Source organism: Dictyostelium purpureum (assembly GCF_000190715.1).
Source record: "Dictyostelium purpureum unplaced genomic scaffold DICPUscaffold_75, whole genome shotgun sequence".
In the NCBI taxonomy this organism is placed as follows: Eukaryota; Evosea; class Eumycetozoa; order Dictyosteliales; family Dictyosteliaceae; genus Dictyostelium; species Dictyostelium purpureum.
In genome coordinates, this window is record NW_003519412.1 from 46188 (window position 1) to 64971 (window position 18784).

Sequence of the window (18784 nt, forward strand, 5' to 3'; positions counted from 1 at the left end):
ATACTAATTTTCATTTAAAATAGAAAATTCTATACCCTTTTAAAAAATTTGTTGTGTTGTAATCATTGCCTCAAGAAGATTATTATAATAAAATTAAAAAAACAAATAAAAAAAAAAAGATTTTTTATTTAAAAAAAATAAAAAAATAAAAAAAAAATTAATTTATTTTTTTCAAAAAAACTTTTTTTTTTTTTTTTTTCTTTAACGCTTTTACCCCCAAGTAAACATCCACACCCAATCACACACACCAAATCATTTAAAGTTAATTATTTAAAACTTGTATGTGTGTGTGTGTGTGTGTTTAATAGTTTTATTTTTAACCACATTATTTTAAAATAAAATTTTTTTTATTTATTTATAATAATATATAATTATTGTTTCATTTTGTATTTTTATTATATAAATATATTTAAAGCTATTTATTGTAATTTTATTTCTTTTTATTTTTAAAATTTTTTATTCACCCAATATTTTCTTATTTTTTTATTCATTATTATTTTAAAAAAAAGATAAAGTCAAAATGAATAATACAGATAGTAATAATAGTAATAATATGGATATTAACGTTGAAGAAAACTCAATAAATACTAATAATTCAACACCGATTTTAATAAATAATAATAATAATAATAATCGTAATTTCGAAGAGGATGGAGCAACATCATCATCACCATGGAAATATGCGAGTTCACAAAGAGCAAAACCATTATCCCCAACGTCCTTAAAGATTCAGGTGCCACCTCCAACATTTTATATCGATGAAACTGAAAAAAATATAATACCCATTATTACACCAACGACCACTACAGAAACCAATAATAAAAGTATTAGATCTTCGACATCATTTTCATCATTCCCAAACACAACTAGCGATAATGGATATGATGAGAAATCCCAATCAGATTTTGTTAGAAAGCAATCAAATAGTAAAAATTTCCCGCCATTGTCAATTAACCCAAGAAAACAAACTTTAATAAGTAAAGTTAAAAATGTGTTCCATAATAGTAATAATAATAGCAATAGTAATAATAGTTTAGATAAGAATAATGAAGAGCCAGCGGTATCATATAAAGATAAATTTTCAATTAATATTTTAGAAATATTTGATTTATCTGAATCTGAAATTATAGTATCAGAGCATCCATGTGCCTATCGTAGAAAAATTTCAAAAGCAGGAAAATTATATATTACAACAAATTATTTTTGTTTCTATAGTTTAATTTTTAATAAAGAAATAAAGGTAAGTGCAAAAATAATTTATAAATGAATCTTTACATTGGATTTGCAGCGCTCAAAATAGTTTTTCATAAAAATACACAAAATATGCAAAAAAAATATTTCATACATAAAACCAATATTAATTTTATTTTTTTATTTTTTTATAGAAATATTCAGATTTTAAAGATGTTTTATCAATTAAAAGGGTTTCATCAGTTATTTTAGGAAATTCAATTGAAATTACAACAACCTACAAGAAATATATATTTGGAATGTTTGAAAGTACAGAAACAGCATTCAAATCATTAAGTGATCAACATAAACTATCTCTTCAGAACCCAATACAGTCACAGCCTAAGAAAATCCACCCAAGTAATAGTTTTGAAAAGAAAAGGAATAGATTCTTTTCAGTGTCAGTTCAATCACCAACAAAATCAATACTTAAAGAAACTAACCATCCAATTATAATAAATAGTAAATATAGCAATAGTGGTAGTGGAAACTCTGTAACTGCACCAAATACACCACTCTCAATAATACCTCAAGACTATAATAGTAATAGTAGTAATAATAATAGTAATAGCAATATTGGTAGTATTTCCACATCTCCAAGTAGTATGGCATCACCTAATTTACCACCGCTATCACCATTATCTTCATCACCACTATCACCATCGTTTATTAATGGCTCAGCTATATCGTCTAGTTCATCACCAACTACCCCAACTTTAAATTCCACACCAACAAAATCAATTTTAATTCAAGATTCCAAATTAAAACTTGAAACAAGAAGTAGAAGTGGTTCGCTACCATCTTTTTATAATAAGGGAAATAAAAAAGGAAACACAAAGAGCAATAATTTAAATTATTTATTATCTCCAGTAAAAGATAAAGATTCAAAAATTATATTAGCTGCTGAAGATGATCAAGAGTCATTGGATAATAATAATAGTGCCCCAACATCATCCCCAAGCTCACCATCTCTAACCCCAGCTTACTCTCAATCACCACCAAAACAATTGGTAAATGGTTCCCAAACCACTAAACCAACCAAATCAAGAAGTGAAACTCATAGATCGATTGCTTTTGGCCAAAATATATTAATATCATTATTTAGCTCAAAGGATAGCACAAGTAATCAATCATCACCACCTATAGTCTCACCAAGATTTGAATATAGTAATAGCAATAGTAACAACAGTAGTGCCAATAATAGTCCTGGTGGTTTTATTAATAGCGATACATTTGACGAGCAACCAATTATTTCACCAAGAGAAAGATCAAATACCACTTTGGTTTTTAAATCATTCAAAAATAAAAATAAAGCTAATATAGATCAACCATCAACATCACCACATCCAACTACTTTAAATCATAGCCATAAAGATTCATTAGAAAAAATCAATAAGATGTTAATCACTAGAAATGCAAGAGGGGATGTCCAACACTATTGTTTTAAAGAGGATGTATTTGGTATACCATTAGAATCAATGAGACTGCTTGATGACTCTCCATATCCAATATTTTTACATCATCTCATCAATCATTTAGAGTCAACAAAAGAATCTATCGAGTTTATATATCTACATAAATCAAGTAAAAATCATAACAATGGTGATAGTAATAATGATATACAATTACTCGAAGATGAAGATTATGATGATATCATGGCAGTAAATGAAAATTTAAATAGTAACACAAGTTTAAAGAATAGTAGTAATACAATGTTTAATATGGAAGAACTTAATATTAGCAGTAGTAATAACAACATCACCAGTATTAATAATAGTGAATCAAATATAGTTGATGATAATGATAATCAAAATAATTTAATTAATAATAGTAGTAGTAGCACAATCAAAAAAATCACAATAAATTCATTAATTAAATTGGTTACAAGGGGTAAAGAAGATGCATATAAAAATTTGGGTGATTTAGTAGAGGCCAATTTATTGGGTGAACTTTTAATTTATTTCTTCAAAGTTTTACCAAATAATATTCTACCAGATTTATTACTAAATGATATTGTAAAAGGAATAACAGAAGAAAATGATGAGGGGTATAAAATTTCATTAATTAGATCAATCATTTTCTCACAACCTCAAATCCACTGGACTGTGTTAAAATCACTTTTAACACATTTAATCAAACTAATTCAAATTGAAGTTAATGAAACTTTACCAGCCGATATGAATCCAAATGATATTATCTATCAAGAGAAATTGGATATTATTCAACACAAAGTCGCAAATATTTTTGGACCAATTTTATTCAAAATTAATGATAATGCTAGTATTGTTGTTTATGACAATGCATTAAAAACCACATTATTTATTATTAAAAACTTCAATAGGATTTTTGATAATACCGAAAAAGATTTTTCAAGCTATATGGTTAAAAAGGGTAATCAAATTGTAAAGCATGCAACAGTAAATCAAATTTTATTGAAGCTATTGGATCTCTATTACAAAGATGAAACATTCTTAGAAATTGTTAATCTCTGCCATCACGACTACTTCTTATCAACAGACAATTATATTCGAGCGCTAATTAATATCTATGGCCAAGAGAAACATCGCGAATTTTTGCATTCTAAAACCCAATTTTCTGAATTTAGAATGAAAATTCGTGAAAGAACACTATTTTTAATTAGATCACTGATCGAATTCAAACCAATGTTTTGGAGCGATTTGGACGAATGCTCAACATCGCTAGAGTTGATCCAAGATTTTACTGAAAAGTATTTTGATGGTCCATCAGCAGGAAGTGCATTACCAGTAGAAGAGTTTAAATATTTTCAATTTTTTAATGACTTTTATAAACGTATATTAAATTTCAATGGCGGCGGCTATAACAGTAGTTTTTCAACAACACCAACATCAGTATCGACAATGTCAATGAATAATTATTATAATAATTTTTCATCTGCATCATCAGTTTCTTCATCACAGGCTTCAACACCACCAACTACACCATCATCCGCAAATATACCACCAAATCCAATGGCATTCAGTTCAGACTCTGTTCAAGTACAACGTCAACTACAAAATTTTATTTTAGGTGCTTCTAGATTACAATCTAATATCAATCAAGAATCAAAGAAGTTTAATATTTTCGATATGGATACCACCCAAATAGCAATCCAAATTACCTTAATAGACGAAAAAGCTTTTAGAATGATATCAATTTTTGAATTGTTAAAAAAGAAATTCGTTAGAGCTGATCTATCACAAAACTTTCAAGCAATGGTACAACTATTTAATAGATGGAGTTCTTGGGTTGGTTCAGAAATTTTAAATTGTACAACTCCTGCTCAGCGTGCATTAGTAATCGAAAAGTTTATAGATATTGCTACAATATTAAAAAATTTAAAAAATTTCCATTGTGCTTATGCTTGTACTCAAGGTATCTACCATTATTCAATTAAAAGACTCTATTTAACTTGGGATGTATGTATATTTATTTTTATATTGCACTTAATTTATTTCTAATTTTATTAACTTTTTTTTAAAATTTTAGAAAATTTCTAAAAAATCTTTAGGCCAGTTTGAGGAATTACAAAAAATATTTTCACCAGAATCAAATCATAAAAACTATAGAGAAATTTTACATGCATCATCTCCACCATTAATTCCATATCTAGGTTTATATACTAAGGATTTATTATTTGCAGAGGATTCAAACCCAAACTTTATATCAAATCCAGATATCACCCCTATAAGTTTTGAAGAGAATGAAGAACAATACAAATCTACTCAATTGATTAATTTCGAAAAGCTTAGAACCATTCATTTAATTATTAAAAATCTTAAATTCTATCGTTCAAACCCATATCCAATGCCATCAAATACTGCTCTTAGAGATAGAATTTTATCAAGACCAATTCTAAATGATGATGAAATGTTTGATAAATCTTTGCTATTAGAACCAAGAAGACAAACCCAATCAGTACTTCCATTACCAAATTTAAAAAACCAACAAATTATAAATAGTTTAAATAATAATAATAATAATAGTTAGTTATATAAATTTATTAATTTTATTAATTAATTTATTTTTAATAAAAAACAAATCTTAGTTTTTTTTTTTTTTTTAAAAAATAGAAAAAACTTCTATATCAAAGTTTTTCTTTCTGTCTGTTTATTTATAGGATTAATTTTATTTATTTCATTTATTCAAATATATTTCTTGTTATTGGTGGAAGGTCTAAAGATGAACAATTACTATTTGATTGTATTTGTTCAAGAGATGGTAGACGACAAGACGAGTATTTTGGAACTAAATAAACAATTTCGTTGGTTGGTTTAATATCCTTGTATGATTTAAATAATGTTGGAACTACACTATCACCACAATCTTCATTATTTATTTTCTTTTTGGGCAAGGGTGGTAAAGATTTATTTATAAAGGTATAAGATATTGATTTATTTGAGGTCTTTTTAACTTTTTTTTTAATTTCATTTGGGTTTATGGCTATTTGGCTGTTTGATATATCTGAGGGGATGTCATTTGAATTAGAATTTACATTATTTACATTATTTACATTATTTACATTATTTAAAAAAGTATATTTTATATAGTTATTGTTAATATTGTTATATCCATTTATATAATTGCTATTATTTAAAAAATAATTGCTATATTTTGGAACTACATAATCAACATTAATAGGGTTTTTATTGTTATTATTTTCATTATCATTAATTTCATTTTTATTAATATTATTGTTATTATTGTTATTATTATTATAACTATTAGTATTATTTGGATTCATATTATTGTTATTACAGTTATTTTTATTATTTTGAATTGTATTGATATTTTTTCTTATTTTCTTTTGAAATTCTCTTTTTTTTAGTTCTCTTAAAATATTTTGTAATTTATTATTATCGCCATTATAAAGAGTTGGATTTACTTTGACTACACTTGAAGTATAGTTTATTGATTTGGTTAAATTGTTATTTGGGAAAATAGGTTGAAACTTATTCATTTTTAAATTATTGGATAAATGGAAAATATAAAGGTTTTTTTAAAAGGATAAAAAGGATTTTAAAATTTAAATAAAAACCAATAAATTTGTTTTGTTTTTTTAGGTTTTTTAAAAAAAAAATAAAAAAAATTTTTAAAGAATTAATTATATTTTTAAGGAATTAAAAAAAAAAAAAAAAAAAAAAAAAAATGTTATTTTACAAATTTTTAAAATATAAAATACTAATATTAGAAAAAGTTATATTTAGATACTAATAATAATAATGAGAAAATTTTATTTTATTTTTTTTTTTTGTTTAAATAGAAAATAAAAATTTATTTTAAAGTATTCAATGAAGTTGTAATAATCAAAAATCATTAAAAAAATTTAGAGGTTTTTTATATAATAGGCAAAAAAATAAACTATAAAAATATAATCCATAGATAATTGGTTATTATAAAAAATAAATAAACCAATTATAGATCTTTATTATTTTTTTTAAAGATGAATCAACACATTTCAAAGTTTATCATCTTTATAATCTCTTTTAAAAAAAAAAAAGCTCACATTAAAACTTCTCTTATCAAATCTCTTTATAAATCAACTCGAGTTTATTCAAATCTCTGCTGAAATTTTTTAAAAACCATTTTAAAGAAAAAAAAAATAAACCATTTGAAAATGATTATAAAGTCTAATTTTTTAAAAAATAACCTATCAATGTAATATTATGGTTATTTTTTGAAATATTTTTTAAACAACTTAATTAATTGGGGTTAAAATTGTAAAAAAAAATCAAAATCAAAAACACCCAGAAAAGTTTTTTTTTATTTTTAACTTTTTTTTATATCACAATTGATCACCAATAACCTCAAAAATTGAGGTATTTTTTATTATTATTAGTATTGATTTGTCATATTACAAAAATTTATTTTAAAAATTTAAAAAAAAACAATCTAAACTGAAATAATTTTATAAAAAAAAAATTTAGTTCATGGTAATTTTAATTTTCATTCTATATATGTAAAGAATGAATGTGGGTTTATTTAAATTATTTATTTTAAATGATTAAGATTGATAACAATCCCACTACTAAGATTAACTATTCTCAAAAAATAGTATTAAATAATTGGATGCTTTTATAATTGTTTTTTTTTTTTTTTTTATTTTTTTTTTTTTTTTATGAAAAATATAAAGAATCATTTTTGAAAAGCCAAATTCTTCCTTGAATTATTTTAAATTTCTATTAATTTTTTTTATTGAAATCATAATGATTTTTAATTTGAAACTAAAATATTTATGGCTTATGAAATAATAAATATATATTAATTGATTAATTTTGAAAAATTTATAAAAAAAAAAATAATTAAAAAAAAAAAAAAAAAAAAAATTAATTTTAAAAAATATTGCAATTTTCACCCTCTTTTTTTTAAAAAATAATATATTCATAATTTATTTTTTTGTAAATAGTTTAAAAAAAAAAAAAAAAAACATTTTTTATATATAATACATAATATTTTTAATGCCTCGGGTTTCAAAAACAAAAACCCCAACCAAACCTACAAGCTCTTCATCAAAAAGAAATGCCGATTCAGGAAATTCATTAATAACATCATTTTTTTCAAAAGTCAATAAAGATGAAACCAACAACAATGAAGAACCAGAAAATAACGAAATCCCTTCCCCAAATAAAAAAAAAAGAGTGAGACGCAAAAAGATCAGATATAAATGATAATGATAATAATAATAGCCCCGATATAGAATAATAATAACACTGATAATACAAATAATTTAGACACTATAGATGATGAAAATGATTCAATAAAAAAAAAAGGAACAAGAGGAAGAAAATCAACACCAATTAAATCAGCAAAGAAATCGGAAATCAAAGATGATGATAAAATGGAAGATATTGAAAATAATGAAAGTAATTGCCTTTTAGATAAATTCAAATTACAACAAGATAGTATGGAAATAGAAGATGATAAAAACGATATAAAAGAGAAACCAAATAGGTTTGCAAAAAAAACATCTGCAAAAAAACCAATTGAAAGAGCAACACCACGAAGAAATGCAAAAAATATAGCAAGAGAGAAGATGGTTTCTAGTGACGAAGAAGATGAAAGCGATAAGTCCTCTGATGAAGATTATGTCGATGATGAATCTGGAGATGAAGGTGAAACCTCAATGGAGGAAAATAGTTCGGATGACGATAAAAAGAAGAAAAAAAATAAACAAACTCCAAAGAAAGCCACAAACACAAAAGGAAAAATAGCAACAGCAACAACAGAAACAAAAACTACAGAAACAACAACAACAACAACAACCACAACAACACCACCAACAGGGACACCAGCAAGAATACCAACATCAATAACAAGACCAGAAAAACCACCAAGAAAAAAAGCAGCACCAAAAACTCCAAAAACCCCAAAAACTCCAAAAACTCCAAAAACTCCAAAAACACCAAAAACACCAAAAACACCAAAACCACAAACACCAAAAAAAATCAAAGAACCTAGTGATCCTAACGAACCAAAAAAGCGTCCTTACTATGAACCTGATATATCACCATCAGAAGGTTGTCTTTATAACTCCAACTTCAAAAAGAAAAGTGAATGTATTCATCTCGAAGATTACCTTGAGGCAGAGTTTCAATTTGTTCCAAAAAAAGAATCAGATTCATATTTACCAACTGAAAATAAATCTATGGAGTTCATGTTTTCAAATGACAAGGAGAAATCTTATGATTTAAATCGTTTCGAATCTTTATCAAATCCATCTAAAGAAAGTCAAATTGATATAACTACTTTTTGTGGTGGAAATATTTATAGTATGGATTGGTGTCCATTAGATGACAGTTTTAAAACTAAAAATCAATATTTAGCAGTATCAGCCCACAAAGATTTGGTCTCTACTCATAAAAGAAGAAAAACATATACTGGCAGAAATATAATTCAAATTTACGAATATCAAATCAATAATGATGGTTTCGAACTACCCAAATTAGTATTCTCGATTGCACACGAGGGTAATTGTGTATGGGATTTAAAATGGATACCACATGGGGGTTACTATGAAAGAAAAGAAGAAAACTCTGATGAAATTAAATGTATTAGACTTGGTATCATTGCCGCAGTACTTGGAGATGGGACTATTAAAGTTTGGCCAATTCCACATCCAGATTTAGTACAAGAAAGATTTGAGGCAAACAATTCAAAATCTCTTTTATCAAATGTTATTAAAATAGAACCAATTTTCGACCAAATTTTAAATACAAATAATCAAAAATATAATAATGAATTTTTTTCAATATCAAAAGAAGAAAGTGATTATTTTGGTACTTGTTTAAGTTGGTCATATTGTTATGATTCAAGTTCACCATGGTTAATAGTAGGTTGCACAAATGGTTTAGTTCAAATTTTCGATTTAAATTTTATTCAAGAACAAAATAAATTAAATAATAACAATAATAATAATAATAGAAATAAGTTTATCAATCCAATTTATCATAAAAACTTTAATATCGAAATTTATAGTGTGGCTTTTTGTCCTTTAGATAAGAATCTCTTTGTTGTAAATACTATGAGAACTATTATCTTTTGTGACAAAAGAGAAAAGTATCCAATTAAAGAAACATTTAAAGATTTTACTTCAACAACTGGAGTGAAATGGCCAAACTCTACCATCCCATGTATTTTGTTTTTAGAAGGTTTAGGTGTTAGATTTTTTAGTCTCAATTCCTTTCATTCCTCAACCATTCCAATTACCGAATTTGAAGCCTCGGTAAGTAATTTTCATATAGGTCAAGATGCTAAGTTTAATTTATTAACTTTTTTTTTTTTTAATTACTATTTAGGATTTTGATGTCTCGGAGGATTTAAAATATTGTTTATCTGGTTCAGTTGATGGTTATTTGGTTTGCTCATTAATTTATTCCGATAGAAGAAAGTATAAATATAAGAGATGCACGATGGTTAAATTGGAAAAACTGGAATTAATTCAGGATGGTAAAGAAAAATTAGTATTTCTTAATGGTATTGAAAAAATGAAAGAAGTTCCTCCACAAAAACACATGAACTATTCACAACCAATCTTTCAATTAAAAGCTCAAGAAAGTATTGTCTATCCAAATGCGAAACAAAGTATTAGGAAGGTTAATTTTAACAAAAATGCAGGCTTTACTGGGGTAACCACCCACACTAACCAAGGTTTTATTCGTGTTATGAATAAAAATGTAGATTTTGATGAATAAAACAAATAAAAAATAAAAACTAAAGGTTTTAAATGACTAATACAAAAATTATTTTATTTTATTTTTTACATTGCAGCTCTTTTTTTTGTAAATTTAGCTCTAATCTCTACATCTACATAGGTAGTGTATTGAAAGGCAAAGTCATCTTCATAAATTATAGTCCTTGCCATATTTTTAATAGAATGTACATTCCTCATAAATCCTGAACATCTTATTTCTTGTAACTTTGGAGTTCTTTTTTTTGAATTGAATACAATATCTCCATCGTGCTTGTTATTTGAAATATTTATATGTGTAATTGAACTACTTGATTGTAATTTCTGAAATAAATTAAGAAGTTCTGTATTTAAAATTGTATTTTGGGATAAGTCTATTGAAATTAGGGTATTGTTTTTTGAAATAAAATCTAAATTGATTTCTACCAAATCTATAATATTTCCTGATAGATTCAAATGAGTTAATGTTTTATTTTCAACCAAAGAATTGAAAATATATTTAACATTTTTACCAATTTTATTTCTTTTTAACCATAGTTTTGTAATTGATGAGTTTGTTTCTAAAAATTTTCCAAAGTGTTTGCAATCTTTTTCGTCCATATAATTGACTGATATATCTAATTCGTTGATATTTGATATTTGACTAAAAAGGAGCTCTGTTGGTATACTATCTGGGAATACCCTTAATAGAGAGAGTTTAACCAAGTTACATTGATCGCTGTTTAAATAGTCTGATAGGGACTGATAATCTGATGGTTTTAAGCTGCAGTAATTGAGATTTAAAGACTTTATAGATTGATTCTTTTTTAATGATGTAAAAAATGCATGTGGGAAATCTAAATTATTATTACTGATAACCAATGAGTTTAAAGAGGATGTAGATTCGATGTATTCATTTAATAGGGTTGGGCTGAAACACTTTAAATCTGCTATATGAATTTCTTTTAAATTTTTATTTGAAGCTAATGACATCATTATTTGATTAATTGATAATTGATTAAATGAATTTTTTGATAAATTAATTGATTCAATGGTCTTATTATTTGAGATAAAATCTGAAATTACATTTGATGAACCCTCATCTATATAGTTTTCACTAATATCCAAGAGCTTTAAAAAACACGAGTCTTCTAATATAGGTAATATATAGTCGATATTATTTTTTAAAGCATTTGATCCCAATTTAAGAGACTGTAAACCATTGGCATTTGATAAGCTTTGGTGGAAAACCTCTGTATAGTCGATACCAATTCTATTATTTGTTAAATCTAGACTTATAAGCTGTGGGAAAAGCTCTATTAGAAACAATACTTTTTCGCAAGATAATAATTGATTCTTTAATGAAATATGACAAAGATTTCTACAATCTCCTAATTCTGAAAACTTGATCATTGGCAATAAGGATACACCCAATGGATTTTTGATTGATGGTAAAGCAGAAAACTCTAACTCTTTGATGTTGTGGATTGTTATAAATTCAGTTAAATAATCTTGAATTTCTGAAGCCTCAGTTAAGGCCATTGAATATGAAAAACGAATTTTATCAAAATCGTAGTCATTTTTTATTTTTTTAAAGCTTGAATACTCTTTACTTGACTCCCTTGATACCACATTTGGAAATTCTATATCTATATTTTTAATCCCTATCAATGGAGTTTGATAAATACCCTTGGTGATCCATCTATTTAAAGTTATACAATCTACACTACTTTTTAATTTGATATACTGGTAATTTAAATTTGGCATTACAGATTTTTCCCATCCCTTTGAAACCAATCCCAATTTTAAAAAGTTGTTAAAAGTTCCTTGAAAATCACTTTCATATTGCAATTTTATAACTTCACCAAAATTACTAAACAATAAATAATTTAATATTTTAATTAAAACATAATTTGGTAAAGTAACATTATTTATAAATATTTCTTCTTCGCCTTCAGAATCATCATTTTCAATTTCTTTTGTATTATAAAAATTAAAAAAATTATTATTGTTATTATTATTATTATTATTATTATTTATATCATCATTTGTTGGTTTTTTAAAATAATTTAATAAAAACATTTTATATATTTATATATTTTATTTTATTTTATTTTATTTTATTTTATTTTATTTTATTTTATCTTGTTTTATTTTACTTTATTTTATTTTATTTTACTTTATTTTATTTTATTTTATCTGTTTATCTAATATTGATATGTATCAAATTAAAATGAAAAAAAAAAAAAAAAAGGGTTTTAAATTTTTTCTTATTTTTTTTAAAAAAAATTTTCATGGAATATATTTATTTTAAATAGATTTTCAAAAAAAAAAAATCAAATAAAACTAATTTAAAATCTATTGATTATTAGATTTCACAAAATTGTAAACTATTTTTAAAATATAAAATAATAATAATAATAAAAAACTACTCCAAGGATATTATTTTATATTTTTACAATTTATTTTAAATTTAATAAATAATTTATTTATATAAATAATTATATTAATTATTGTTTGGTGTAGTTGTTGATATTGGTGTAAAAGGGTTTTGTGTTGGTGAATCGATCGACATTGGTGTGGGTATCGATGTTGATAAATTTGGTGTAGATGTAGATGATGGAGTTGTAATATTTGATGGTGTTGATATGTTTGTTGGAGTTAAAATATTTGAATTATTTGCAGAAGATAGTAATGCTGAAGATGATGGTGTAGGGTTATTATAGTTACTATTATTATTATTATTATTTTTATCAATTTTTGATTTTTGTAATTGATTATATTTTTCAAGTTTTTTTTGTAAGATTAATTTTTGTTTTTCCATTTGTTGAATTGATTGGTATAGTCCTATAGCTTCAGATTCCTTTTGTTTGCATGTATCTCTGTACTTTTGAATATCACCTATAACTTTGGTTCTTGAGTCGATGATTTTATTTAATTCCATCTGTTCTTGACTAGTTAAAGGTGTATCGCCTGCGATCTGAAGTGCAGGATTCGATAAATTCTGTTGATTTTTATCTGGTAATTTAATTAAATTGTAAAATGATTCTGTGGGGTCTTTAAATACTAATGTGTCTAAAGTTTCTGAAACAACTGGATGTTTGGTTTTAGTATTGACACCTTCAGGTGGGTGAAGTCTAAGTAAATGAAATAATTCTATTGATTTTTCATTTGGGTCTGTAAAGTGTAAAGTTATTTTTAAATCGAACTCACCCCATCCTGTTTCGCTAATTTCATAGGGCGGTGTTTCAACAACTATAAGATGAATGTAAAAAAGTTAATAAAAATATTTATTATAGAATAAAATAATTGTTTTTTCTTACCTCTATTTGGGTTTTTAAAACTACTGTGTAAATGAAAAACTACCCTTTTTATAAATGGTAAATCTTCGTTATTCATACCTCTTAAATATGCAGTCCATCTATGTGTGTGTGTCAAACCATCACCTTTCTTACCTAACCAGTTAGAGATTGACCCTACCACTATAGGCCTTTCAAACTCTCCTCTAACTTTTTTATTAGATACCATTTGAATTGTATATTTGTTTGGATAATCTATAATAAATAAAATTATGAAATAAAAAATTTAATAAAATTAAAATTTTTTAATTTTTTTAATTTTTTAATTTTTTTTTTTTTTTTTTTTTTTTTTTTTTTTTTTTCATTTTTTCATTTTTTTATTTGAATTAATATTATGTGAATATGTTATTTTTTAATCATCATTTTTAAATAAAGATATAGATTAGATTATTTTATTACTTTTTTTTTATTACTTTTATTTCTATTTTTTTATGTCATTATTATTTTTTTTAAAAATAACTTAAAAAATGAAAATATAAACGAATTTTGACCAATTTGGAACATAATAGAAAAGAAAATAAGAAATAGAATGTCTTTTGGCGTGCAAAGAAAATGGAGTTTTATTTTTTTTTTTAAACACTTAACTTTTATTTTATTTTTTTATTTTTTTTTTTTGTTTTTTTTTAATGGTATGAAAATACCATCTTTAGTTTGTCAAAAAAATCTTTATAATAAAAATATGAAATTATAATTATTTTTTTTTTTATTTTTTTTTATTTTTTTATTTTTTTGGCATTTTTTTCATTTTTTAAAAATAATATAAATATTTTTTTTTTTTCATTTAATATTTTTAAAATTACAATCCAAATAAAAATATTAGTTTTTGTATAATTATATTTATTTATTTATATTTTTTCCCGATTTAACATATATTTTTAAAATGTCTACATTATTTGATATATTCCAAAATACCACCAAAAGAGATAATAAAAAAACTGTTATCACTATCCCAGTTTTAGATAAAGAAACCAACTCATTTAACTCATATAAAATCACATATCAAAAATTCTTAAATGATGCCATCAGTATCGCAAATAAAATCAACGAAGAAGGTTTAAAAAAAGGTGATGTAGTTTCAAATGTTATTACAAATGGTTATCCAATTCTTTCATGTTTCTTAGTAAGTATTTTACAACTATAGATTTTAGCAGCATATGTGTAGATAATGTGCATTTAACTATAGATGTAGTATTAACATTAATTATTTCTATTATTAAAGGGCACAACATTTTCAAAATGTATTTCAGCACCATTAAATTCAGCATATAAAGTTGATGAATTTAATTTTTATTTTAAAGATATGGGCGCAAATCTTGTTATTATTCAAAAGGGTTTAACTGAGGCATTTGCATCAGCCAAAGAATTAGGTATTAAAGTTTGGGAATTAACAGAAGTTACTAAAGGTGATAAATTATTCTACACAATTACCAATCCAAACAATAATGATGAATTAATCTTTTCAACTGAAAATATTGGTGGTGAAGAAAGTGACCAACCAAAATTAAACGTTGTCCCAGAAAAAGATGATGTTGCTTTATTCCTTCATACCTCTGGTACCACCAGCAGACCAAAAGGTGTTCCTCTTACACACGAAAATCTTTCAGTCTCAAGCTCAAATATTGCCAATACATTCCATTTAGCACCAAATGATTGCTCATTAGTTGTTATGCCACTTTTCCACGTTCATGGTTTAATTGGTGTTTGTTTATCATCATTCTTTGCTGGCTCAGGTCTTGTTATTCCACCAAGATTCAGTGCTTCAGTCTTCTGGCAACTCGTTAGACAATTCAACATTAACTGGTATAGTGCTGTTCCAACCATTCACACTATTTTATGCTCAGTCCAACAAGGTCAATCTGAAAATCCAAATAAAGGTCTTTTAAGATTTATTAGATCAAGTAGTTCAAGTTTATCACCAACCCTCTTAGAAACACTCGAAAACTTTTTCGGTTGTCCAGTAGTCGAATCATATGGTATGACCGAAGCTTCTCATCAAATGGCCTCAAACCCATTACCACAAGATGGTGCCAGAAAACCAGGTTCCGTAGGTAAAGGTATGAACGTCCAAATTAGCATTGTTGACGATCAAGGTAACCACCTCAAACAAGGTGATGTTGGTGAAGTTTGTATTAAAGGAAAGAATGTTACCCATGGTTACCATAATAACCCACAAGCCAACATTGATAATTTCACTAAAGATGGTTGGTTCCTTACTGGTGATATTGGTTATTTAGACCCAGAAAACTATTTAATTCTCAAGGGTAGAAAGAAAGAAATTATTAACCGTGGTGGTGAAAAAATTAGTCCACTCGAAGTCGATAATGCTCTTTTAGAAAATGATAAAGTTTTAGAAGCTATTTGCTTTGGTGTTCCAGATCAAAAGTATGGTGAAGAAATTTGGGCCGCAATAATCCCAAAAGAAGGCCAAACCCTCACTGATGCTGAGATTACAGAATTCCTCCAAAAGAAATTAGTCTCATTCAAAATCCCAAAGAAAATCATCATCACTAAAGAATTACCAAAAACTGCCTCTGGTAAAGTCCAAAGAAGAATAATAAGTGAATTCTTTTTTAAACAATATTCAAACTAAAAAGCCCCCCATTATTTTTTAAACTAAAATAATAAATTCAATAAAAAACATTTTTAAATTTTAAAATAAAAAAAAAAAAATCTAGATTTAAATTCTAATTTAACTTAATTTTAAATTAAATTTTAGTTAATTAATTTAATTTTTAATTTTTTATAAAAATAAAAACAAGGAAAAAAATAATATGCATTTTTTTTTTAAAAATAATCATTTTTTTTTTATTTTTTTTATTTTTTTTTTAAATTTTTTTTCCTTTAATTTAAAATTAAATAAAACATAAATGAAAGTTTTTCAATATTTAACAACATTAGATGCAAGAGATTTAGAGGATTTATATAAAGATTCATGGACATGTCAAGCCATCGTTAGATCATTACCTCCAAGAGCGAAACAATATATATTCAAAATGTTAATGGTAGATACATATCCATTGACAATTGCCAAAGATTGGTCACAGCATTCATCAAACCATCAACATAAAGAGGCATTAAAAAAGCTATTTGATTTAAAAATTATATTATTAAACAGAGGTAAACAACAGTCAGAGCAATCTATTCAATTAAATCCATTGTTTCAAGAAAATATAAAAAGTGCATTAGTAGAATTGTAGCGTATATCAATTTATTTATTCATTTAGTATCTATAAAATATTAACATTTTCTTTTTTATTTATTTAGTGATAAAGTTATATTTTCAAATAGTAGTAATATTAAAGATACTAATAAAATACCAAATATAAATGATTTAGATAACTATTCAAAGAAGCAGTGGGAACAAGTTTTATATTTTCTATCGGATGATGCAGCTCAACCATCAAAATTCATTTCAGATTTACTATTATCGAGTAATTTAACTAGAAGAGATCAAGATGGGTCATTATCGATCACAAGTGATGGTTTCAAGTTTTTATTAAAAGATGTATATACACAAATTTGGACATTGTTGATTGTGTATCTCAACGATTTGGAAAAGAAAAGACGAGAGGGTTTAACACAGGGCTCAAGAAACGATTTGTTGGGTTTTCTTTTTAGACTTTCTTTTTTACAATTGGGCAAAGGTTATTTGGTTGGCGAGCTTACAGAACTACAAAAAGAATATTTAATATGTCTCAAGCAATTTGGTTTGATATATATGAAGTCTGATGCAAGTTTATTTTTTTATCCAACACGTTTAATTATATCATTGACCACCGGTAAAACACTATCATTGATCCAAACATTAGCAGTAGATAAAATAAATAGCTCATCCAACAGCGCCAATACTGTCGCAAGCAGCACTATCGAAAAGAAGGAATCAGGCTATATAGTTTTAGAAACCAATTACAGATTATATGCATATACAGCATCATCATTACAAATATCGTTATTATCGTTGTTTGTAAAGATGCTTTATAGACTACCCAATTTAGCAGTAGGCATTATCACTCGTGAGAGTATTAGAACCGCTCTAATTCATGGTATTACCGCCGATCAAATTATAGATTTCATTAGACACAATGCCCATCCCAATGCAGTAAACAATGGTCAACCCATTCCCGATGTGGTAGCAGAGCAAATATTACTATGGGAACAAGAGCGTAATCGTATTACCTACACCAAATCAGTTTTATATAATTCTTTTCCAACAACCGATTGTTATCATGCAACTTTGAAATTTGCAAAAGAACAAGATTATTACATTTGGTCCAATGACCAACTAAAAACTTTGGTAGTTAATGAAAATGGTAATGATCCAATAAGAAATTTTATTAAAAAGAATTTTGCATAAAAAAAAAAAAATAAAAGAAATAAAAATATAAAAAAGGAAATAAAAAAAAGAAAATGTAAAAAGATATAAATAAACGATCAATATTTCTTTTTTTCTTTTTTTTTTTTATAATTTGTTTTTAAATAAATTATATAATTATATTATATAAATAAAATAATAATTTATAATTAAATAATTATTATTTATTTTTATTTTTATTTTTTGGTCTTTTTTATTTTATTTTATTCTATCTACACTATTATTATTTTATTTGTTTTTTGGGTGGTATCTGTTTACTTATTTTTCATAACCAATAATTTGAGCAGTGGTTTTTTTTGGTGGGTTGGATGTATTTGTTAATGGAAATTGCTCTTTTTTAAGTTGATTATTATTTGATATTTTCGAAGCGGCCTCGGTTTGCTCTTTTTTTAAATCTTCATACTCTTCGATATCTTCCATATTTAGTTCAATTCTTGTTGGTTTTCGATTAATCATTTTGCAATATATAAGGCAATGTTATGTTTATATTTGGATGTATATATTTGAACAATTATTATATTTAATTATTTATTTTATTTTTTTTTTATTTTTATTTTTTTTTTTTATAAAATTTTTAAAAATTTTTAAAAAATTTTTTTTTTTTTTTTTTTTTTTTTTAATTATTTTTGTTTTTTTCAT

The 18784-nt window shown here is 25.0% G+C and overlaps 8 protein-coding genes across 8 annotated transcripts; 4 read left to right on the plus strand and 4 right to left on the minus strand.

The window, feature by feature from the left end:
* Positions 1-520: 520 nt before the first annotated feature.
* Positions 521-5238, plus strand: DICPUDRAFT_77513 (uncharacterized protein; the record flags this gene model as incomplete). The annotated part of the gene is made up of 3 exons (XM_003286586.1): positions 521-1240; positions 1386-4667; positions 4738-5238. The coding sequence occupies 3 exons, from the start codon at positions 521-523 to the stop codon at positions 5236-5238; spliced, it is 4503 nt and encodes a 1500-aa protein (XP_003286634.1).
* A 151-nt stretch (positions 5239-5389) lies between these two features.
* DICPUDRAFT_77514 (uncharacterized protein) lies at positions 5390-6208 on the minus strand (the record flags this gene model as incomplete). Its single annotated transcript, XM_003286599.1, has 1 exon — positions 5390-6208. The coding sequence occupies one exon, from the start codon at positions 6206-6208 to the stop codon at positions 5390-5392; it is 819 nt and encodes a 272-aa protein (XP_003286647.1).
* Positions 6209-7706: 1498 nt separating this feature from the next.
* DICPUDRAFT_150632 (uncharacterized protein) lies at positions 7707-10439 on the plus strand (the record flags this gene model as incomplete). The annotated part of the gene is made up of 3 exons (XM_003286587.1): positions 7707-7811; positions 7946-9970; positions 10044-10439. The coding sequence occupies 3 exons, from the start codon at positions 7707-7709 to the stop codon at positions 10437-10439; spliced, it is 2526 nt and encodes an 841-aa protein (XP_003286635.1).
* Positions 10440-10504: 65 nt separating this feature from the next.
* Positions 10505-12496, minus strand: DICPUDRAFT_150633 (uncharacterized protein; the record flags this gene model as incomplete). The annotated part of the gene is made up of 1 exon (XM_003286600.1): positions 10505-12496. One exon carries the CDS (start codon positions 12494-12496, stop codon positions 10505-10507), a length of 1992 nt encoding a protein of 663 aa, XP_003286648.1.
* A 424-nt stretch (positions 12497-12920) lies between these two features.
* DICPUDRAFT_150634 (uncharacterized protein) lies at positions 12921-13942 on the minus strand (the record flags this gene model as incomplete). The annotated part of the gene is made up of 2 exons (XM_003286601.1): positions 12921-13669; positions 13738-13942. The coding sequence occupies 2 exons, from the start codon at positions 13940-13942 to the stop codon at positions 12921-12923; spliced, it is 954 nt and encodes a 317-aa protein (XP_003286649.1).
* Positions 13943-14583: 641 nt separating this feature from the next.
* On the plus strand, positions 14584-16430 carry DICPUDRAFT_97453 (uncharacterized protein). Its single transcript, XM_003286588.1, has 2 exons — positions 14584-14893; positions 14993-16430. The coding sequence occupies exons 1-2, from the start codon at positions 14654-14656 to the stop codon at positions 16361-16363; spliced, it is 1611 nt and encodes a 536-aa protein (XP_003286636.1). The 5' UTR covers positions 14584-14653; the 3' UTR covers positions 16364-16430.
* A 210-nt stretch (positions 16431-16640) lies between these two features.
* Positions 16641-18127, plus strand: DICPUDRAFT_31198 (uncharacterized protein; the record flags this gene model as incomplete). The annotated part of the gene is made up of 2 exons (XM_003286589.1): positions 16641-16966; positions 17038-18127. The coding sequence occupies 2 exons, from the start codon at positions 16641-16643 to the stop codon at positions 18125-18127; spliced, it is 1416 nt and encodes a 471-aa protein (XP_003286637.1).
* Positions 18128-18403: 276 nt separating this feature from the next.
* On the minus strand, positions 18404-18601 carry DICPUDRAFT_31219 (uncharacterized protein; the record flags this gene model as incomplete). Its single annotated transcript, XM_003286602.1, has 1 exon — positions 18404-18601. The coding sequence occupies one exon, from the start codon at positions 18599-18601 to the stop codon at positions 18404-18406; it is 198 nt and encodes a 65-aa protein (XP_003286650.1).
* Positions 18602-18784: the final 183 nt, after the last annotated feature.